The sequence below is a fragment of the Antechinus flavipes genome, chromosome 6 (assembly GCF_016432865.1).
Source record: "Antechinus flavipes isolate AdamAnt ecotype Samford, QLD, Australia chromosome 6, AdamAnt_v2, whole genome shotgun sequence".
Taxonomy (NCBI): Eukaryota; Metazoa; Chordata; class Mammalia; order Dasyuromorphia; family Dasyuridae; genus Antechinus; species Antechinus flavipes.
In genome coordinates, this window is record NC_067403.1 from 212,942,916 (window position 1) to 212,966,953 (window position 24,038).

At 39.1% G+C, this 24,038-nt stretch overlaps 1 protein-coding gene across 2 annotated transcripts in view; it reads left to right on the plus strand.

Moving 5' to 3' along the window:
- The window catches only part of LOC127540362 (F-actin-monooxygenase MICAL2-like), a 57,330-nt gene that overhangs the window by 3,461 nt on the left and 29,831 nt on the right, over nucleotides 1–24,038 (plus strand). The window contains exons 2-5 of one of the 2 annotated variants that reach the window (XM_051965018.1): nucleotides 772–2,106; nucleotides 12,821–12,936; nucleotides 21,274–21,366; nucleotides 23,781–23,874. In XM_051965018.1, the coding sequence (XP_051820978.1) occupies nucleotides 1,554–2,106; nucleotides 12,821–12,936; nucleotides 21,274–21,366; nucleotides 23,781–23,874 (856 nt within the window). In that variant the 5' untranslated portion in view covers nucleotides 772–1,553. Of the gene's footprint in view, nucleotides 1–338; nucleotides 2,107–12,820; nucleotides 12,937–21,273; nucleotides 21,367–23,780; nucleotides 23,875–24,038 lie in introns of those variants that run through there. The other variant, XM_051965019.1, reaches the window with a different exon arrangement.

The window sequence follows — 24,038 nt, forward strand, 5'->3', positions numbered from 1 at the left end:
CAGGAAATTGAGGCCTCCCGATTCCAAGCTCAGAACTCTATGCATTATGGTACCATCTAGCTTCCCTCTTTCCATTCTGTAATATTATAAATCAGGTAATAATAATAACCCCATAGATTAGTACTGGCAATACTTATTTCACAAATGAACAAACTAAGTTTCAAGGATATAAAATTATTTTCCCATGTTCATCCTTATTTTGGGTCTACTAACTCAGGTCTTTAGATACTAAGTCTGATGTTCATTCTACTACTAACTGTCTTCAGGAAATGTATTTTATTTTATTTTTATTTTTGTTTTTTTTTTTTGCTGAGGCAATTAGGGTTAAGTGACTTGCCTGGCTCACATAAAATGCATTTTAAGATGAAACCTGACACACTGAAAACATCCTGAACAGACTTATCGCCAACCTTGTTCTGGCTATTTCCTGGAGTGGAACCAGCATAGAGTAGATGTGGTTTGTCCCAGGACATTGACATCTACAGTGATGGGAGAATAGTGAGTTCTCATGCTATCATCTGTCCCATGACTGCTTTTTGGTATTCTAGGAACATGTCACTACCTGTCACCACTGCCAGGGTCCTATTGCCATGATGTTTCATTTCTCTTACTAAAGGAATTTTCCCCAGCTGTAGTTTTGGCTCTATTCCAACACAACCTTCAAGAGTTTGGTGAGAGAAATGCCTGGAGAATGGTCAAGGAGAGGAATGACTATAGAAAAATGAGTAATAGAAATTGCTTAATAATTGTTTTTATGTTGATTTCTTCTAGGTGACATCATCCATCAATTCTCTTGAGATCACAAGAGGACATTACCAGCCCCAAAGTCCAATCATTCAGGAAAGAGTTCGCATTCGAGAGGTGTGTAAGGAAATCCCTCTCTATGTACCTCATCATTTCCAAAAAGAGGAAAACCATCCCTTGGGGATGCCCAAGGAAGACGCTTCTTCCTCACATAAGCCAAGGGATGCGGCGTGAAGAGTTCCAATGGCAATAGGAAAGTCAGAGAGTTTCCTTGGGAACCTCAGACTGCCCAGAATGGTCCAGATCATGCTGGAGTAGAGACAAAGAGCTGGGCATCTCTAGCCTTATCTCCTAAGGAGAGCCAATGGAATACAAGCATTGGAAGTAGGAGAGAAGACAACCAACTGAAATTGGCTGAGGGGAAAAAACAGTGCTTAAAGAAGTTGGTCCTCACTCAGGAACAAAAGTCTCAGTTGCTGGACTGGGAAGATGCTAATGCAGAGAATCTAAGCCTGGGTGCAGGAGAGGGACCAGAACCAGTGCATGCAGGAGGTAACGAAAGAGGTGAAGCATCAAAACTGGCTGACCTATCATCCCTTCCTGGGCCAACCAGGGAAGCCTTGTCAGATCAGAGAGGTGCTTCAGAGGGAGCCTATGGCCCAGCACTGAAGGCTACAGGGGAGTGGACAGTACGCAGACCCAAATCCCCTCTACGCCTGATAGCAAATGCTATCAGGAGGTCTTTGGAGCCCTTGCTCCCTAACTCAGAAGGTGGAAAGAAGACCAGTGACTCCAGACCAAAGGCACCTATGGAGAATTCATCTTTGAATGGCCCCCACCCTAGTGTTCACTCCCAAAACTTAAGGAAAACAAGTTATAGTAAAGACCATGATGTACAGAAACCCAATCTCATTTCTTTACTGGTACCTGGGAAGGAGAAAGGGAGCACAGACTCAGCCTTTACACTACATGATACTCCTGAGTCACTGCCAGAGGCACATAGCCTTTTAGATAGAGCTACCCGGGCTCGCAGTTTGCCCAGTAGGCAGAAGAGACCTATGACCTTACCCTCTGTCAAGGTAGAAGATGTCTCTGACAAAGTTAGACTAAACGAGGTGCTATTAGGGAGACCTTTGGATCAGTCCAATGCCCTGACAAAGAAGAGCAGTCTCTTTTCTTCCTTTAGACTCAAAGAAAAAACTAATGAGAATCTGGGGGCAATGACAACATCAAAGGATCTCAGCAATATCTTTAGTAACCCAGGAGCAATGGACATCTGCCAACCTCTAACGATGTCTTCACAGTCATGGAATAAGTCTTCCTTAGGCCAAATAGATATTCCTTTCCCTGGAGAAAACCCAAGTAAGTGTGTTCTTTCTAGCAAGATTTTCTATATCAATCAATTAACATTTCTTTATTTTGTTTTGGTTTGACTTTAGTATGGATTATTATTTTTTTTTTTTTGGTGTGTGTAAACATATTTATATAATTCTCTTGTTGCACAAGAAAAAGCAGATCAAAAAGGAAAGAAAATGAGTAAGAAAACAAAATGCAAGCCAACATCAAAAAGAGTGAGAATAACATGCATTTATTAATCACTTACCATGTGCTAGATTCTGAGTCTTGAGACTATAAATCCCCAAAATGAAATAATTTCTAATATCAAAAAAGTTACATTCTAAGGTAAATGTATTCCTATGGTAGGAATAATGAATATCAGTAAATACAAAATAATTCCATATGAGGTAGTGTAGAAGGAAAAGTGTCAGAAATTGGAGGGAATTAGGAAAGACTTCAAGTAGAAGACTATAAATGAGATATATCTTAAAATAAGAGACATAATTTCTGAACAATTTAGTCTTTTCATTAATAATGCCAGAATTTTAATAAAAGGATTGTCATTTTGCCATCTCTTTCTCAGACCAAAGACAACTGTGGCATCAGACTCATGGCTTATATGCTCATTGAAACAGGGTGTTCCCAAGAGTGGCAGTCAACTCTTGATTGGTTAACAATTAATAAGTGGCTGAATCTATTTCAATGTACTTTGATTATGCCATATATTTCTAAGTTACCCCCAACCTTAAGCAATCTCTTTAAAGAATTTATCCCCACCTTTCCCTGAGTAGAGCATGATGGCTTTGTCACCAGAATGGGGTCATGGTCTAATCTTATTATCAGTAGTGCCCATCAAGAGACTGGGCTTTTGTAATCAGGACTTTAGAAAAAAAATGGAGGCAGGGGGACTCTAGAAATCCCAAATCATTGTCTATTGATAATAATTTCTCTCAGCAGAGAGAGCACCATTGAGCATGGAGTGAATTCCAGACCCCAAATGAAGGTGGGGAAATGGAGTGATTTGTTTAAGAATAAGGGTGTTTTGTTTAAATTGTAGAGAGAAGGACAGAGAATAATATCCAACGAGGCTAGGATAAGTGAGGATCAAACTATGAAAGGCTTTAGAGGTAATAGGGAGAGACTGGGATTTATTAAATAAGGGTGTGATATGATCAGATCTGTGTTTAAGGAAAATAACTTTGACAGCAGTATGGACTGGGAGAGCCTTGAAATAAGGATATGAATTAGGAGGGTGAGGAGGCTGTTGTAATGAACTCTGTGAAAAGTGATGAGGACATAAGGGTGGCAGCTGTGGTAAGAAGTCAAAGCAAGGGATGTGAAGGGAAAAACAATGATATGGCAACAAATCAAATCCATGGAATGAGAGTAAGCTGGCTGAGCCAAGGAATATTTATAAAACCTGAGATTTGTTTGGTTAAAGCAGTCAGTTTCATGGATACTCATTGGAGGAGGTTGTGTAGAGAATGGGCCATCTTAAAAAGGTCTAAAGGCCAATAGTCTCCCTGTGAGTCAACAATAAGTTGTCAGTAAGTGAGTCAACAAGGAAACTAAGGTGATAGTACGCTGCCTCAGGAGGAGCAGAATTATGGGGATAAAAAGTTAGTAAAGGAGCAATTTCTCTGGACTCTGTTCTGCTCAGATTCCATTGCAATATGGTATCCATCCTTAGGCTCTTCTACTTTTTAAGCAGGACATTGATATGTTTGTATGTCCAGAAGTTAACTGAGATAGTAAAGAGCCTCGTTGTGTGAAAAAAAATTTTTTTCTTCTGGAAAAGAGAAGACTTAGGGAGGACATGAGCATTGTCTTCATTATCTGAATGGCTATTATGGAGAAGAGGGATTAGAAGTTTTTTTTTTTTTTCTATTTGGCCCCAAGTAGCAATACCAGAGCATTGTCTCTTAAAAAGAGACAAATTCAGTTATGATGACAATGAAGTTCATAATAATGATAGTTAGCTTTTCCATCGTACTTTCAAATTTGCAAAGTATTTTCCAAATATTATTGCATTTTATCCTCACAATAACTCTGGAAGGTAGATACTATCATCGTCAATCGTCGTCATCATCATCATCATCATCATCATTGTCATCTGCATGTAAAATATTTCCTCCCCACCCCCTAATTTAATTTAAAGACTGCAGTGGACTCTTATCTCTTGGAGGTCTTATGGCACAACCTTGATGTCCATTTGTTGGGGTTATTGTTTAAAGAAAAGGATTCTTGTTCATATATGAGTGGGACTAGGTGGGTGCTGACGTCCCTTCTTTCCTCAAATGTTGTGCTGAGATCTCATTCCCTTCAACACTAAGCAGAAAATGTTAGCATTTGGATTCTCATGTACTCCCCACATGGTTTGGGAATTTACTCTTTCCCCCATAAATAAGATAATTCACTTACTTAAAAATTCCAAATGCCCTGGCTCTGGTAAAGAGAAAGATGGAGGTAAGTGAGAAACACCTGGAAAATGGCAAGATGTTTGGGACCAAGAATGGACATGACAGGGGCTTCCGATTTCAGATTATTCAGGGAGTAATTTAGGAGAATCCTGCCATACCACCCCTTTCCTATTCACTCCCTGTCATGGCACAAGGTATTACTTATGGATTGCAAGAGGCAAAAAATTGTCAATCCCATAGATGCTTTTATATTGCAATATTAGGTCAAGTGCATCATAGTACTGATTCTGAGGAGACAAAAAGATCCTCAGATTTCTTTCATACCTCCCTCATTTTAAAGTCATACAAGAATGACAATATGGAATCTCCCCAAATCCTTGCCCCATTTTTTTTTGAGAGATAAGCAGTAAAAGTGTAATGAATATGTCACGGTGAATCAGGAAAAACTGGATTCAAATTCTGCCATAAACATTTACTAGTTATGTGACACTAGGTTCTACATTTCAGTTTCCTTATCCTTAAAATGAAAGGATTGAACTCTATGACCTTTAAGATTTTTCAAGTTCTAAATCTATAATCTTATGAAAAATTTTTAGATTACTTAAAGCTCTTGAAGAGAATCCTACCAGGTTAGGGGGTTTGGGGTGCTGTTCTAGAACAGGAGGAAAAAAGAGAAAATTTGTTGGTCTTTCTTCTCCTGCATTAGAAATGACCTAGCTTTAATGACTCAAAAAGTCACATTCTGAACTCACAATGGATCATATCGAGAACCTGTTTGACACCTGATCACCTCAATAACGATTAAGAGTTAATACTTGTGGGAAATTTAATCTAGCATTTAGTATAGATGAAAATTTTTTTTTCTTCTGGAAAAGAGAAGACTTAGGGAGGACATGAGCATTGTCTTCATTATCTGAATGGCTATTATGGAGAAGAGGGATTAGAAGTTTTTTTTTCTATTTGGCCCCAAGTAGCAATACCAGAGCATTGTCTCTTAAAAAGAGACAAATTCAGTTATGATGACAATGAAGTTCATAATAATGATAGTTAGCTTTTCCATCGTACTTTCAAATTTGCAAAGTATTTTCCAAATATTATTGTATTTTATCCTCACAATAACTCTGGAAGGTAGATACTATCATCGTCAATCGTCGTCATCATCATCATCATCATCATCATTGTCATCTGCATGTAAAATATTTCCTCCCCACCCCCTAATTTAATTTAAAGACTGCAGTGGACTCTTATCTCTTGGAGGTCTTATGGCACAACCTTGATGTCCATTTGTTGGGGTTATTGTTTAAAGAAAAGGATTCTTGTTCATATATGAGTGGGACTAGGTGGGTGCTGACGTCCCTTCTTTCCTCAAATGTTGTGCTGAGATCTCATTCCCTTCAACACTAAGCAGAAAATGTTAGCATTTGGATTCTCATGTACTCCCCACATGGTTTGGGAATTTACTCTTTCCCCCATAAATAAGATAATTCACTTACTTAAAAATTCCAAATGCCCTGGCTCTGGTAAAGAGAAAGATGGAGGTAAGTGAGAAACACCTGGAAAATGGCAAGATGTTTGGGACCAAGAATGGACATGACAGGGGCTTCCGATTTCAGATTATTCAGGGAGTAATTTAGGAGAATCCTGCCATACCACCCCTTTCCTATTCACTCCCTGTCATGGCACAAGGTATTACTTATGGATTGCAAGAGGCAAAAAATTGTCAATCCCATAGATGCTTTTATATTGCAATATTAGGTCAAGTGCATCATAGTACTGATTCTGAGGAGACAAAAAGATCCTCAGATTTCTTTCATACCTCCCTCATTTTAAAGTCATACAAGAATGACAATATGGAATCTCCCCAAATCCTTGCCCCATTTTTTTTTGAGAGATAAGCAGTAAAAGTGTAATGAATATGTCACGGTGAATCAGGAAAAACTGGATTCAAATTCTGCCATAAACATTTACTAGTTATGTGACACTAGGTTCTACATTTCAGTTTCCTTATCCTTAAAATGAAAGGATTGAACTCTATGACCTTTAAGATTTTTCAAGTTCTAAATCTATAATCTTATGAAAAATTTTTAGATTACTTAAAGCTCTTGAAGAGAATCCTACCAGGTTAGGGGGTTTGGGGTGCTGTTCTAGAACAGGAGGAAAAAAGAGAAAATTTGTTGGTCTTTCTTCTCCTGCATTAGAAATGACCTAGCTTTAATGACTCAAAAAGTCACATTCTGAACTCACAATGGATCATATCGAGAACCTGTTTGACACCTGATCACCTCAATAACGATTAAGAGTTAATACTTGTGGGAAATTTAATCTAGCATTTAGTATAGATGAAAATTTTTTTTTTAGCAAGCTAGTAAGTGTTATGCACTGGATTTGGTTGGATTTGAACACAGGTTCTCCTGACTCCTGCTCTATCCATTGCACCATCTAGCTGTTCCTGCACCATTTAGCTGTTCCCATAGATGGCCTTTTAAAAGAATTTGATTTTGGAGAGGAGAGGTAGAGAACATAACTAGGAGATGGTGGAATTTCATAAGTGTTTTTATTTTTGTTTTTAAAGTTTCCTCCAGCTTTAATCCATATGAAATCTCAATGGAAACATTCAGGACAGAATTATTTCCAGACCACACTATTCTGGAGGGTGGGGAGAGAGATAGTGGGAAGAGAGAGAGAGAGAGAGATGCTAAATATACCTATAGGTACATTTCTTCTAGTTCCCATTGAACAGGAGTTTTATCTGTGTGTGATTCAGGCCCATCAAATTCTGCAGGTATGGAAGAGAACTTGCCCCTCCCCGTTTGCTTTAGATTCTCTTAAAGGTGCCCACAAGAGAGGAACTCCTATTCCAGCTGGTAGATCTTAATCTTTTGGGGTTTTGACTCATGGTTGGCCTGGCTCCCCAAAAGGAATGGAATCACTACAAGTCTCCATTAGACATTAGCTTCTTCTACCTGCCTGGGTATGTAATGTGTTCTCTTCCTGTGGGAGGATTTCAAGTTAGCTGGGTGGCCTACTACATAATTGATCTTTTCCTGAAATAACAGGACCTATGTCCCGACTCCATTCATCATCCAACTTTCTGGCAACCTCTGCCTTCTGTTCCCAGTGGTCCAGCCTTCTAACCAAAGGGCACTCTACCCACCAGAGGAGAAGGTGGCTCTATGGAACTCAGAGCTAATGAAAGGAAAAATGGGTTCCTGTTGCAGACATCTGTGGACCAAGGCAAACAGCACACTGGAGCTACCTTTGTATCTACCAACTTCTTGGGGAGCCCAAGGATCCAGGCCTGCAGCTCCCACTCTCCCTACCCCCCAAACCCAGCTATGAGAGTTCTTGCCAGTCAATGGAAGGTCAAGAAACCTGCCTTTGTTCAAAGAAGACATCAGTCTTCAGCAGAGTCCCTGGCAGAGAGGGAAGCAGGTGCTCTAGTAGCAGCCGGCTGTTTATCCAGCAGCCCTTGTAACTCCAGTTAATTATTGATGGGACTTCAAGAGGATGGATGAGAAGGGGGTAATTTATTCCCGCTGGGAAAAGAAACAAGGGAGCAAATAGCAGGTTATGGTCTAAATCTGAACAGGAAGTTGCTCGAAGGTTAGAATTGGAGAGCTGAGGAATCAGGAGTTTGGCCGTGACATCTTGTTCTTCTGCTCTGTTGCCAGCACCAATCTGTGCTGCTCAGATGGCTGGGGCTTAATTGACCAAGATGAGTTCAGGGCATCCATCCCCATGCGAACTAGTTGGTTCTGATATGCCTGGGCCTCTATGATGGAGGACCAGCCTTATAATCGGGAAGTCCTGAGTTCCAATCCTATCTCTGACCTATTCTAGCTATGTAACCACAGGCAACCTCTTGGTATCCCCAGACAACTATAATTTGCAGAATTACCCATCTGTATCGATGAGGGGAGTTTTCATTCTGGGAGATTCCTGAACCACTTCCCCTATGGTCCCATAATGATGATGATCATGATCATGATGATGAGAACAATGAGAATGATGGTAATGATAATAATTTACAATTCTATGGTGATTTCAGGTTTTCAAAGTATGTTCCTCACAATAACTCTGTGAAGTATGTTGGACACCTAGAAGGGTGTCCCATTTCTCAACTGATAAAAATAAGCCCAAAAGTACTAAGAAAGTCAAGGTCTTACAGCCAATAAAGGTCTCCTAATCCCACTCTAGGCTTAGAACTCTCTCTACTCCTTGGGCCCCGAGTTTTGCATGTCCTCATTCACCAGGATGAACCAAGTAAGAATCAGCCTAATTATGAGTAAGACCTATCCAATCAATCAATCATTTACTCAGTCATCAAGCATATATTAAGCACCTACTATATACCAGGCACATGATAAGTGTTAGCAATACAAAAATGGAATAGGGTTAAGCCCTGCCCTCAGCTAACTTATATTCTCACTAGAAGTGACAAACATGTCAATATAGGCAAACTACCTGCCATGAACTCTAGGTAGTTTGGGGAGAAAGGGATGGTGATACTAAACAAGCAACTCTTAATGAGGAAGGTAGGCCATGGGATGGAACCTCAGAAGCCAGGGGAAATTGGAGAACTGACTCATCCACTAACTTGCTCTTTGAAAAGTCCTTGAGTTTCACTTTCTTCACAACTGTTAAGTCTCATTTAGCTTTGCCCCTGAGAGCTTCTGTAACTTAGACAATGTCCCTTTACTGGGAGGACATCAGAAGGAGATGTCAGTGGGTTAGGCTGGACTAACTACCAGCGTGGGAGGCAGGAGGCTCAGAGCCAAGGGATCTTGAACATGTCTTTTAAATTCTGTAACTCTCCATCATCAACATGCTGTTATACATCCCAATCTGTTTAATCAGTTATTGTAGAGTAAAGATTTCACCAGACACATGAAAAGACAAAATAAGATACCAGTGGTCTCCTTGCCTCCTCCCTAATTTTTTTTCTAAAGCTAGATTTAGTGCACAAAATTTCAGTTTCAGATACCTGACATCAAAGGAGGAAGGGACAGGATTAAGAGTAAGCAATAACTTTAACCCTTCCCCTAAGCCAATCTGTTAGGGGACTTTTCTCCTCATTAATTCATCATGGAAGTCAATGGGTGAATTTAGAATTTCTGCCAACTAACTCTCCCAGATTACAGAACATTAGAACTAGAAGAGTCCTTAGAGATCACCTCTTTTAATTCTCTGATGTTACAAAGAAGCTTAGGCCCAAAGTGGGGAAGGGTCTTGGCCAAAACAACACAGCAAGCTGTTGTCATCAGGAAGCCAAAGTAAAATGCATATTTTAACTTTTTAAAATTTGTTTTGTGAGGCATTTGGGGTTAATTGACTTGCCCAGAGTCGCACAGCTAGTAAGTGTTAAGTATCCATCTAGCCACCCCAGAATTTTAGCTTTTTATGTTTTGAATGAAAGGGGGAAGAACTGGTTTAGAAATTCTAAGGAAAGCCTGTGCATGCATATCTCAGGTAGAAAAGGGTATATCTCAGCTGATAGCTTAGTAGCAGAAGCAGAATTCAAATTCAGGCCTTCTTGACTAAGAATCCAATACTTGTCATTATATCATACAGTTTTCCTAAGGTTTCTTCCCTTTCAGCTGGGAGGAAATCAGAAACCTACCTGGAAAAGGGAATGGTAGAGTTTAACTATTATATTACTCCCTGCGCACGCTTGCACAAGCACACACACACACACACACACACACACACACACACACACCTCTATATACCTCTCCCAAGAATTAGACTAAATGTTCCTTCTTCTTTGTTAGGGTCTGTGGGTTCAATTTTCTGCTGTGTTAATGATTTGCTGGATCAAAAGATTCAGGTTCATTTTCTGCTCTTGATACTCATTACCTGTGTGATCTTGGGCAAGTCCCTTCCTCTCCATGGGCCTTAGTTTCCTTATCTGCACAATGAGGGTTTTGATTCATAATATCCACTTTGTGAGGTCCTTTCCAATTGCCTCAGTCTAAGCCTACTACTACTTCTTTTTCCCCCCTGAGGCAGTTGGGGTTAAGTGACTTGCCTAAAGTCGCACAGCTAGAAGTGTTAAGTGTCTGAGAATGGATTTGAACTCAGATCTTCCTGATTTGAGAGCCAATGCTCTATCCCCTGAGCCATCTAAGCCTACTTTTGAAGGATACTTTAAAATATGTGGGGAGAAAAAGATCTTTGAAAGATCTAAAAACTAAAATCTCCCCTTATTTTTCCTCAATGTATTTTTATTTTATTAAAATTTCCCCTCATACATTAAAATTTTTAACATTAATTTTTAAAATTTGGAATCCCAAATTCATTCCCTCCCTTCTACTTCTTCTTTCTCTGCCTTGAGAAGGCAAACGACTTGATATCAATTATACATTTGAAGTCATGAAAAACATTTCCATTTAGCCATATTAAAAAAGAAAACACAGATTAAAAAAAAAAAAGGAGAAAAATACAAAAAAGGAAAAGGAAAAAAGTTTCCTTCAGTCTGCACTCAGAGTTCATTGGTTCTCTCTCTGGAAATAGATAGCATTGTTCAGCATGGATCATTTGGAATTGTCTTGGATTATTGTCTTGATCAGAGTAGCTATCTCCTAGGATCATTGCTTTAGAGCTGGAAGAATCCTAGATCTAGATTATTGAAAGGAACCTCAGAGGTCAGCTAGTCCAATTCTGTTCAGATAGAAAACAGACCCAGGAAAGTAAAATTCTTCACCCAATATCACATAGGTACTGAATGTCAGAAGCAGGATTTGAACCCATGCTGCATCTCATGGATGTCATCTAATGCAGACCCCTCCTTTTGCAATTGAGCAACTGACATAGTGAAGGAGAACTAATTTTGGAATTGGAAGAATTGAGTTCAATCTCTTTCTCCCACCCCCTATCTGTGTGATTTGAGAAAGTCACAACCTCTCTGCACATTATTTCACTTATTTATAAAATGGGGAGAGGGAGATTGGAATTGATGGTCTCTGAACTTCCTTGTAACTCTGGGATCCTATGACAAGGCCCATTGAAGCTAAATGACTTGCCTAAAATCACGCAAGTAGCCGCAGAATTCAAATTCAGGACTTCAGAATCCAATACTCTCTACTCTGTCATACAGTTTTCCTAAAGTTTATTTCCTTTTCAGTTAAGAAGAAAGCAGAAATCAATCTGGAAGGGGAAATGGTAGAATTTAAGCATCATATTACACCTTGTGTACACGGGTGTGTATACACACACACACACACACACACACCTGCTCAAATATGGGCTTACAGAAGAAACTAGGATGCAGTAAATTATCAGTCACCTGGGCAGGGCCAAATAACTTACTTCCCAATAGGGCCATTCATTGCCCTGAGCTGGGCCAATCCAGATGTTAATCATTAACCCTACAGAAGGTTGAAATGGAAAGGCAGATGTTTCCATATGAAGATACCAGGTATCCAGGGGTGTTCAGTTCATAGACAAAGATGAGCCAAATCCTGGTCACAATGGGCAGAGTGTTCCCATTGACTCTGCCTTAATTAGGGTTCCTTGACTCACAAACTATTTCTGTGTCCTACCCTGCACTCCCCCCCCCCCCAACAAAGCCAGACTACCGCATGGGAACACATTGTTGGGATGTCCGCACTCCCCTCCTCCCCCAACCTCACCAATCTTTCCTGATGTTTTCATCACTGCTCCGATGATGTGATAATATTCTTACGTGGGGAAAATAAAAGTGGCATTTGTTTAGACATAATTAATGAAATATTTATGTTGCATGAGACTGTGTGATAAAGCCCCGTGCTGGCAGAGTCCATTTGCTTCTGATTACATTTGTGATTTTTTTATATGACCAGACATTCTGACGCCAGCTCTTTTACACCGAGCAGATGTCATGTTCTAAAAATGGGTGCCAGATGCTGAGAGCCACATAAGGGTAATTTGTTTAAGAGCTGGCTTGGACTTTTTGCATTCAATTAGACTGCGTGGTGACCCTCACACAATCGTTTGAGGTACCATGGCTAACTTCAGACATGCATTTTAATAATAGATTTCATTTCTGAATGCGTTTGAAGTCCCATGATCCATAAGTGGTGTTTAAGGAATTAATTGATTTCTGCATAATACCTTGTGTGTATGTTTTTAAAATATGGACACCAAGAGCTGTACAAAGTCCTTGGCCAGGGGCCAGAAATTTAATTAACATGGGGAGCCAAATTTCAGATTGCCCTTAGGTAGCTCTGCTGCTTAGGCTTAGGGCAGGTGCAGTGGGTAAGGAGGGAAAGGGAGTGCTGGGTCATGAAATCTAGGGAAGAAATCGCTTCTTCTTGATTGGTACTTTGTTCCTATTTCAGGCTCCAAGCACCTACCTGTCAGAGCACAGATGACTGAGTGTTATTCCTCCTCCTCTTCTGAGACTACCTCCTCCTCAGATGGTGAATTTGAACCCAAACCTTCCTTACCACCAAAGGTAATCTGCCCCTTGGCAACTAAGGAAAGGGTTGACTTTGTAGGGGGTGGCAGTTGTTCTTGACTGATAGGGAAATTGTGAGTTTCCATATTTTTATTTAACAGACTTACCTGTCATAGCATCTAATGTTTAAGGCTTCTTCCCCTTCCCTTGGCAAGAGTCAAGAGTCATTCCTTCCCAAGAATTGTCTTTGCATTTTCAGAATCTTTCAGGTTTCACAGATGAATCTTTTATTTCTCTAAGAAGAACTTCATTTGAAGGAGAAGGGAAAAAACCCCCAAGACAGCGACATATTTACTTGAAACCACTTTGAAACTGCAGCTCTAAAGTGGTTTTAATATGAGGTCCAACAAGCAAACCATTGAAAAATGAAAACAAACAGATGCCTATGTCCCCAGGGGGAAACACAGCTTCATTTAAGAAGCACTAGAGGCAGATTGCATGGAAAATGTTATGTTTATTCTAATCAGAAATATTAAATGAACCATGCATTTGCATCTAGGCATTTATACTCTGAAAATGCCTACTGTGACTTGGGTTTGCTGACTGAAGACACGGAGAATTTCCTTTCTGCTCTGTTACTCCATAGAATTTGAGTCTTCTTTCTAGATTTTGATTCAAGTAAACTTCCTCCAATCAGTTCTTTCCTTCCCAAATTCTATCCTGTTTTTTGTTGTCCCCATGGGTCTCTGGGGCAGGAGTCTTTCAGAGGGCCTTTGGGCCAATGGCTCAGACTAATGTGTTTACACTGGTGGACAGAAAAGTGGTTTCTCTGCCATTTGCTGTGTTTATTTGTTGGCTCAGTGAGGTTCCCGGGAAGGAAGGAGGAGAACCGAATTTATTTACTTACAATTGTTTCTTCCACATCTGGTGATATAAGCACTGGAATTATCCCCACTAACTTAAAGCTGCCTAACCCCACTGCTCAAATAAGACCAAGTCAATGACCTGGTGTGTATGTGTGTGCTTGTATTTATAAGAGAGAGAAAGAGACAGGCAGACGAGACAGAAAGACAGAGACATGCAGAAAAACAACTAGAGGAAGGGAGGGAAGGAGAGGGGAGATACTGTGAGACATGAAGAAAGAGAAACAAAGGGAAAGATGAAAGGAGAACATGAAGAGAGGTGAGATTGAAGCTGTTCCTGATTATCCATCTCTGATTAGATGTTGAAACCAAGTTTGTGTTTTCTGTTGATCTTTATACCCTCCATATCATCTCGTTCTTCTTTTAACGGCTTCTTCTCTCTCTCTCTCTCCCTTGATGTCTCCTCAATATAGGCATCCCCTAAGGCTCTCTCCTTAGCCCTCTTATCTTTTTTCTCTATATTGCCTCCCTTGGAGAACTTATTTACTTAGATGGCTTCAATTATCACTTCTATCTGAATGAATCCCAAATTGGCATCTCTTCCTTGGAATCCCTTCTTCTCTGTCTGTTGGAAATCTCCACCTTGATGTCCCAGCAGCACCAAAGAACTCATCATCACCTAAAGGAGAATGAGATCATAGGTTTAGTTCTGGGGGGGGGGTACTTTGGATGCCATTTATTCTAACATCCTCCTCTTTAAAATGAAGTAGTTGAGGTGTCTTGTCATGGGGTCATCCAGGTGGAAAATGGTAAAACCAAGATTTAAACATAAGCCATCTCATTTCCAAAATGATCAGCTTTCCCTTGTACCAAGTTGTCTCCCTTATGAGATGTTAATTGACTTGTCCAAGACTATTATAGTCCCCTCCCCAAGGATTAATGCTGACTACCCACAGCCCTCTTGGTTGGTAATAATAACTGACACTTAAATAGAACTTTAAACTTTGTAGTCCCAACACCCATCCCTGCCCAGTCATGCTGACTTTTTGATTGCTGAGACCACCATATTTTCTCAGTCACCCACTGGCTGAAATCTTAAAGTCATTTTTGAATCTTATGTTTCTTTGTTTAGTCATTGGGTCTGTAGATTCTTTCTCTGCAGTATCCCCCCGCCATATGCTCCTCCTTTCTATTCCCTGCCTGTTTCCAAACTAATTCACTCCCTCATTGCTTCTTCCCTATTTCTCATTTCCTTCTTTCTCATAGAACTATATTATGGAGGTAGGCTTTATCTTACAGGTAACGATATCTTGGCAAATGTTTTACAGTGGACTATTGGGAGAAAATGTATGAAGAACACCTTTTTAAGTTTAATCTGCATTAATAACATTTTCCCCTCACATTCTTAAATCTAGACAATCAACAAAACAATAAATCAGGCCCTGAATTGTAGCATTTGCTGATTTCTGAAATGCAAATGTTCATACTGGAAATTTAACAAATGGTTCCAGAAAGCCAGTTCAAGCTGGTTCCAGCATACCCTGGTGTTACTTACAGAAGCCTATGGTAAATAGGTTTACACATTGTTTATTAATCAATAAGGCAGGCAAATGGCACAATCTGTCTACTATATGACACTATGTTCAAGCACTGGTCCAATGGTCTCATCCAGGTCTCTCAGACACATACACCAGAGATGTGATTCTCCACCCTTTACTGTTAGACAAAACTGTTAGGTAGGATTTAAAACAAAACAAAACAAAATATTCTGGTCAGAGTCAGAACTGATCTGGGGTATGATATGACATGTGGTTCCAAAATTATTACAATTAGAAAAATATCTGGCTTGTTAATGCCCCCCGTTCCTTACATCTGGAATTTTTCTTTCCATTTTCATAGAAAACAGACCATCCACATTTTATGGCCACATCATTTATTGTGCATAATGAATATGAAAGAAAAACTGTCTCCAAAAACTGAAACCTCTTCCCATGGGTCCCTTCAATTTTCTAAGATTTTGGAAATATGTGCCTGTGACTTCTTTCAGAGGAGAAGCTATCCCCCAGCTGATGTTTTTGAAACTTGCTAGTTCCTATGATTCAGGAATTCATCTTCATTCCGGTGCTTCAAGCACCTTAGCAAAGTCTATCTTTGAAGTCCCTGCTTGCCTTTTTGTTCCCAATCTGAGTCTCAACCTTCCCACCTACTGTTTCCAGTGACCACATGATGAGCCTCAGGAAGGCAGTGGTCAGGGTAGATGTAGTATTAGTGTCAATGCCCTCAAGGCTCTCTGATTCCTTGCAACAACTATTGACAACTAGGGACATCTTCAATCCCCCTAGGAATCATTCCCTTTATTCATGTACTCATACCTCAGAATTAATGGTCAGGAATTTTCTTTTGGGTGAAGAAAAAGAAAAATTAGGAACATTGGAATCTAGACACCCACATGACAGATCTGTTTATCCCACTGAAAATTATGGAAGATCCCTTGGATTTTGACAGAGAAGAGACATGGTAGAAACACTGTAATGTATTATCATACTAGCAATGGAAAGAAGCTCAAGAATATCTAATGCAATAAAATTAATTCAGATAACAGAGGATGAAACTCAGACTCAGAAAAGGTACATAACTTTTCCATTCTCAAAAAGAGCAAGTTAACTCAAATGTAGATCTGGAACAGAGGTCTCCACTTCTAACTCACGCCATACTCATTCCCTTAACTGACTTCATCCCCTATGAGTGACATGGTCACTTTAAAGCTCAGATCTGATGCTTAGCATTCAGCACTTCCTTTATTGTGGCCCCAATTTGATTCCCAATTATGGAAGTCCATTGAGAAAGAATATATTTTAATATTGGTGCCAGGGCTTCAAATCTTGTCTCAGTCACTCTCTGCTTGGCCCTTGGCAAGTCATTAAGGACAGATCTGGGCTTTAATTTCCTTATCTATAAAATAAAGGAGTTGGATTTAGTGACTTCTAAAGTTACTTTCAAATATAAAACTACAATCCTATGTCACTCTCCTGCTAAAAACAAAACCAAACATTTCCATTGGTTCCCTTTTACCTACAGAATAAAATTTAAACTTTTCAACCAAACTCTAAGACCTTGACGAATTTGGTCCCAATATGCCTTTCATGCCTCTTATCTTTCCACGCCCTTTCATGAATCTTACATCTCAAGCAAAATGGTTCATTCAACTAGTATTTATTAAGCACTTACTGTATCTTCCACTAGGAATGCTCTATTCCCTCTCCTCATCTATCTCTGCTTAACTTTTACTCAGAGTTTAAGATTAATTTTAAATATTGCCTCCTCTATGAAGTCTACCCAGATTCTTCCTTGTTGGTAATAATCTCAGAGTTTAGATACAATTAATGAAAGTATTTCAAAGAAGATAAAACAGGGATAATGTCAAATTTCTTCTTTTTTCCCTTCCCCTTCCTTTCCTCTTCTTTCTTTTCCTTTCTTTTTCTTTCCTTCTTTTTCCTTCCTTCCTTCCTTCTTCTCCCTATTCATTGATATCAATTTTTAAATATTCCTATTTCGGGAAATAGTAAGGCATAAAAACTTCATTAACTCTTCAACACAGTTCTTCCTTTAATAACGTTTAACTTTCTGAAATTTGGGGAAATATGGGATTCTTTCTCTACTATGTATAAGAATAACAATCTAGTTACCACCACATCCCTATTAGATCTTCCTCCCTCATCAGTATCATATCCTAATTGAAAGGAAGAGAGAGGGTTCAAGAGTGATTGCTCAATTGTGTGCTATGTGTACTAACTTGGACTGGACTATTTGCTGTCAGTTCTTTCCTGAATAATGACAATCAATGCAAGTTTCTTACTCAACTTAGTTCTGCAAAAAAAGAGTAATGGAGATTCTCTAGGGAAATTCCTCCCCTAGTTATACAAAGACCTTTCTTTTTAGGTTTGGATCTATGGGCAGAGCACATAGAGACTCATGTAACACCTAAAATGATCACAAGGGGACAGAAACAGATAGTCCTGTGTCTTGAAGTGGCCAATCAGATCCCTATTCAATTCCTAATACCTATTACCAATTGTATTGGGTTGATATGCTTATGCATTTTGCCTCAACCAAACTTGTATGCTGTGGCTGGTCTCAAATCACTAGCACCAATAAACTTTAATATACATGTATTTGAATATTCATATATAATATACATATATTTGAATATTCTTTTCTTTTTAAGTTTTGAGAGCCAGATTCTCTTCCTCCCTCCTGCCTCTTCCCTGTCTACTGAGAAGGCAAGGAATATGATATCAATTATATATGTCAAAACATTTCCATACTAATCATTTTTTAAAAGCAACAAAATAAAGAAAATGAAAAAATATATTCCAATTTGCTCTCAGACTTCATCAGTTCTCTCTCTGGAGGTCGATAATATGTATTTTTTTCATTATGAGTCCTTCAGAATTGTCTTGATCATTGTCTTGATCAGCCAATCATTCACAGTTGATCATCATATGATATTGTTGTTCCAGTGTACAATGTTCTCTTGATTCTGTTTATTTCTCTTTGCATCAGTTCATATTAAGTCTTCCCAGATTTTTCTGAAATTATCTTACCATTATTTCTTGTATTTTAATAGTATCCATCACAATCAGATACTACAACTTGATCAGCCATTTCCCAATGGATGGACATCTCCTCAATTTCCAATTCTTTGTTACCATAAAAAGAGCTACTAAAATATTTTTGAATATATAGTTCCTTTTCCTTTTATCTCTGGGATACAGATCTGGGTCAAAAGATATGCACAATCTTATATCCTGGGGAAGAGTTCCAAATTGTTTTCCAAAATGGTTAGACCAGTTCACTACACCAACGGTTTATTAAAATATCTATTTTCTCCTTATCCACCTCAGTATTTGTAATTTCTGATAGATGAAGGGTGGTGCCTCAGAGTTGTTTTAATGTGCCTTTCTCTGATCAATAATGATTTAGAACATTTTTCATATGGTTATTGACAACTTTGATTTCTTTATCTGAAAACTGCCTGTTGATATCCTTTGACCCATTTATGAACTAGGGAATGACTTTTATTTTAATAAATTTGACTATTATACACTTAATATATATTTAAGAAATGATGGCTTTATCAGAGAGACTTGCTTCAAAAATTGTTGATATCATTTCATTGTCTGTGGTACTTTTTTTTAAAGCAAAATGTAGGTTCCCTGATTATCCCTTTTAATTAGGTCTATTTTTGTTTTTGCTTTGACTGATTACTGATCTGCCTTTTTATTTAGTTCAGCTGAAGAGTATTAGATTCTACCCTAGTCCTTTAACTGTATGTCTTTCTGTTTCAAGTGTACCTCTTATAAAAAACATTCTAATCACTTCTGCCATCTGCTTCCATTTTATGGATGAGCTTGTTCTATTCACATTTACAGTTATGATTATTTTTTCATTTTCAATCATATTTTATTTTTCTAACCATAAGTAAAGATACTTTTCAGGGGCAGCTAGGTGGTGCAGTGGATAGAACACCAGCCCTGAAGTCAGGAGGACCTAAGTTCAAATCTGGCCTCAGACACTTAACATTTCCTAGCTGTGGAGCCTGGGCAAGTCACATAAGCCCAATTGGCTTGGGGGAAAAAATTAGTTTTCAACATTCATCTCTATAAATTTTTTTCTTCCTCCCTCTTCTCCCTCCCTTCTCCCCAAGACAGTAAGCAATCTGATATAGGTTATATATGTATAATCATCCTAAATATATATCCATATTAATCATATTGTGAAAGAAAAATCAAAACAAGAGGCAAAAACCATGAGAAAGAAAAAGCAAATAGCAAACCAAAAAAGGTGAAAATAGTATACTTGGTTCCACATTGTCTCCAAAGTTCTCTCTCTGGATACAACTGGAATTTTCTATCCCAACTCTATTGGATTTGTCTTTTATCCCTGTATTGCTGAGAAGAGCCAAGTGTGTCATAGTTGATCATTATACCACCATTATGATTAGTAATTGTGTGTTTCCTTCCATCCCATTTTCTTTTGTTTTTTTCTTCTCTATTTCTTTATTCTAACCTCAAAGCTGAATTCCTTTTTTTTCATCCTTTCCCTGTCACTTATTCCCTTCCCCTCCTGTTTCTCTATTGGATACGTTACATTTTTATATACAACTGAATGTCTATGTATATTCTTCCTTTAAAAAGATTCCAGTGAGATTGAAATTCAAGATGAACAGAGCTGAGCATAGCAAGGCTATTACTTCCCATTGTTCTGACACTATCATTCAATCATTTTAGTCATGTCCAAATCTTCATGCTCCCATTTGGGATTTTCTTGGCAGAGATGGTAGAGTGGTTTGCCATTTCCTTCTCTACCTCATTTTACAGATGAAGGAACTAAGGCAAACAGGATGAATTGACTTGTGCAGTGTCACACAGCTAGTAAGTATTTAAGGCCAGATTTGAACTCAGGAAGATGATCTTAACCTCGCTCACTCTGTAAAAGGGGAGTGATGACACTGGTCATTCCTACCTCACAGAGTTCTTTGTGGTCAAGTTTAAATGAGATGATACGTATAAAATGTTTTACAAACTTTAAAGTGACATACATATTAGTTTACAATGATTATTATCAGGATATGTACACTGCTTTACCTTTATAAGGCATTATAGAAGCCTTGGATATTTTTTAGCTTTTAAGAGAGCTTTGAAGATCATCTCTAATTTGAGATTTTCATTTTATAAATAAGGGAATTGAAGCCCAGGAACAAGAAATGGATTACTTAAGCTAGTTAGTGGCAGAACTAGAATTCAGGACTCTCAGGTCCATTCGGTCCAATATTCCAAACTAGATAGTCCATTAATCTTAGTGCCATTTTAAGCTATTGAAAACTGTTAAAGACTAATTCAGCTCTAAGTTTTTTGAGACACTCAATATATGACAATCTGGCCTCAGTTACATACTATCTCGATAATCCAGGGCAAATCAATTGACTTCTATTTGCTTCAGTTTCCTCATATGTGAAATGGGGCTCAGAATGTCTCTAAAATGCACAGTACTTGGTAAATAGGTAAACTCTACATAAATGTCAGCTATTATTCAAGTAACTTACCCAATGTCATACTAGACAAGAGATAATTCTGGTTCAAAAATATTTTGGCCTGATACATAATTTCCTCTCTTTTCAAGATCCTCATTGATAACCATAGCCTAAAAAGCTGATAAGTATTACTACTTTTCCAAGGAAAGGAGGAAGGCAGACCATTCAGCATCCCTTCTCTGGGTCATGAACAGACACTACATTTATTTGGCTTGGCTATGTTGTAGCGTATTTTTTTATTTACATTCTTGTAGGGGTCATAAATATTTTCTTAGCTTCTCCTAAAGCTTCTGAACGTTCCTCTCAGTTGAGAAGTGGTGAGAGCAGATGATTTGAGGCAAAAACGGGGAGTAGAAAGAAGTTGGAGCATTATTCTGTCGAGTTCCTATCTATTTATTATTGCCCTTCACCTTTTCTCTTCTTCTTTGGCCCATGTAGGAAAGACGAACACTTAAAAGGATAAGGAAGATGGAGAAGGCCTCTAAACAGCTGGCTAAGCAAGAGGAATTAAAAAGGCTTTACAAGGCCCAGGTAAAGAGCTCGTTGGTGTCTTGTGGTTTTAAGCATGAGGGCTGCGTGGGCTCCTTGGTGATGAGGTAATAGATATGCGGTGGGGCTGGAAGGGCAAATTATCTTCATTACTGCATGAAAGGGTGTGCGAATGGAGGCCCTCAAAGAGAGTGAGAATTGTAAAGCTGCCCACATGGGAATCCACTGAAAGAAACTAGCGCGTTCAGTCTAAGAAGGGAAAACTTGATAGGAAAGTTGGGCAGGAGGGGAATATTCACTGTCATTAACTATCTGAAGGGATATATTTGTATGTGTGTATATATACATATATATATATACACAGAGAGACAGACAAAGAGACAGAGACAGACAGACAGGCAGAGATAGAGACAGAGAAAAACAGAGACAGACAGAGACAGAGAGAGAGACAGACAGAAAAACAGAGACAGACAGAGACAGAGAGAGAGACAGACAGACAGACAGAGAAAGAGGAATAAAAGGAAGAAGAAAGAGAGATAAGGGAGGGAGGGGGTAGAAAAGGAGTAAGAGAGGAAGGAAGGAAAAAAGAAAGAAGGGAAGAAGGGAGGAGAAAGTAAGGAATGAAGAAAGGAAGTAAAGGAAGAGAGAAAGGAAAGAAGCAAAGAGGGAAAGAAGAGGAAGGGAGGAGTGAGGGAGGAAAAAGGAAAGAAAAAAAGAAGGAATGAGGGAAGGAAAAAAGGAGGGAAGGAAAGGGAACAGGGAGGGAGGAAAGGAAGGAAGGAGAGAGGGAACAAAGGAAGGAAAGAAGGAAGGAAGGAAGGAAGAAAGAAGGAAGGAAGGAAGGAAGGAAAGAAGGAAGGAAGGAAGGAAGGAAAGAAAGAAGTGAATAAAGAAGGGAAGAAAGGAGGGAGGGACTACTTCTGGTGGTTCCAAAAATCAGAAGTAGGTGTAAGAAGAGAGACTTGCATAGAGACAATTGTAGTGGAAAGTATACAGAGTGTCTATCTGCTGGCTGTGTAATCTTGGGCAAATCATTTTCCCAGCTCAGACCTCAGTTTCCTAACATGCAAAATAAAGGGATTGGACTATATTGTCAAGATCTCTCTCAATTCTAAATTACATGATCCTTTGAGGAAGAATTTCCAAATAATTAAAATTCTTTAGATGGTAGAATGAGTTGCCTTGGATGATAGGAAGTCTCCCCTCACTTCAAGCAAAGGCTTGGCACCTTGTCAGACTTCTTGTAGAGGGTTCATGGTGGATGACTTCTGAGAGTCTCAGATTCTATGAAAAAGAGAAATATTCAGGGGTCATCGGGGCTGGATTTGAATCTGTAATACAAGTGTGATGTCTGGTTCAAATAGCAATGGAGGCTATTCATTTGTACATAAGAATACTTGGGCTTTCTGTACATTGACTTAGTTTAAAAATGCAATGTTACCTATGTTTAATTGCACTTTTATTTATTTTGTTGAATAGTTCCTAATTGCATTTTAGCTGTATTTAGACTTAATAGGTTTTTTTAATTTCCAATTACACGTAAAAATAGTTTTCAACTTTGTAAAAATTTGAGCTCTCCCTTTCTTCCATCCCCCATCCCCAAGACAGCAATCAATCTAATATAGGTTATATATATATGTGTGTGTGTAGGTGTGTGTGTGTGTGTATATATATATATATATATATATATATATAGAGAGAGAGAGAGAGAGAGAGAGAGAGAGAGAGAGAGGATATATATACAATCATACTAAACATATTTTCATATTAGTTATGTTTGAAAGAATAATCAGAACAAAAGGGGAAAACCATGATAAAGAACAAAGAAACAAAATTAAAAAAAAATTAAAGATAGTATGCTTTGATCTACATTCAAACTCTATAGTTCTTTCTTTGAACGTAAGTGATATCTGACTGTATTTGGGAAGGTTGTTGATGTCTGATACTTCCATTTTTTTTCCCTGAGGCAATTGGGATTAAGTGACTTGCCCAGGATCACACAGCTAGGAAATGTTAAGTGTTTGAGGTCTGATTTGAACTTGGGTCCTCCTGATTGCAGAGCTGGTGTCCTATCCACTGTGCCACCTAGCTGCCCCAATGTCTGATACTTCTATAATTCAGTTAAGAAAGCTCTACCTCTGAAGTTTGAGGACCAGGGTTCAAATCCCATCTCTGTGACTTTACCAAATGACTTCACCTCCTTGTGTCTCAGTTTCATCTATAAAATGAGGAGGTGGGGCCAGATGGCATCTGAGGTCCTCTCTGGATGATCCTGTGACTCTCTGATCTCCAGAGACAGCGATCTCACTCCCTCCTAAGTCATTCCTGAGCACTTGGTTCACTCTGTTGTGGCCCCCTTCCCACACCCAGAGCAAGTCAGCTCCCTCCACATGTAGCCCCGTCCCTCTGTGAGTATGCAGGAGCACATAAGTCCATTTGTGAATGCCATTTTGCAGGCTATCCAGCGTCAACTGGAAGAGGTAGAAGAACGGCAAAGGGCCTCAGAGATCCAGGGCGTTGAGCTGGAGAAGGCGCTGAGGGGAGAGTCAGGTAGGCTGTTGGGGCTGACAAATTGCATGGGGGCGGCCTGACCTCCGCGTGGCTTGGAGTGGCCTCAATTGGGGACTAGACGTGCAGCGATAAGGCCCCTCCGTGGAGCTGTCAACAGGAACATTTGTGGTCAAAGCTCAAACTGCCGCAGAGTCCCACAATCC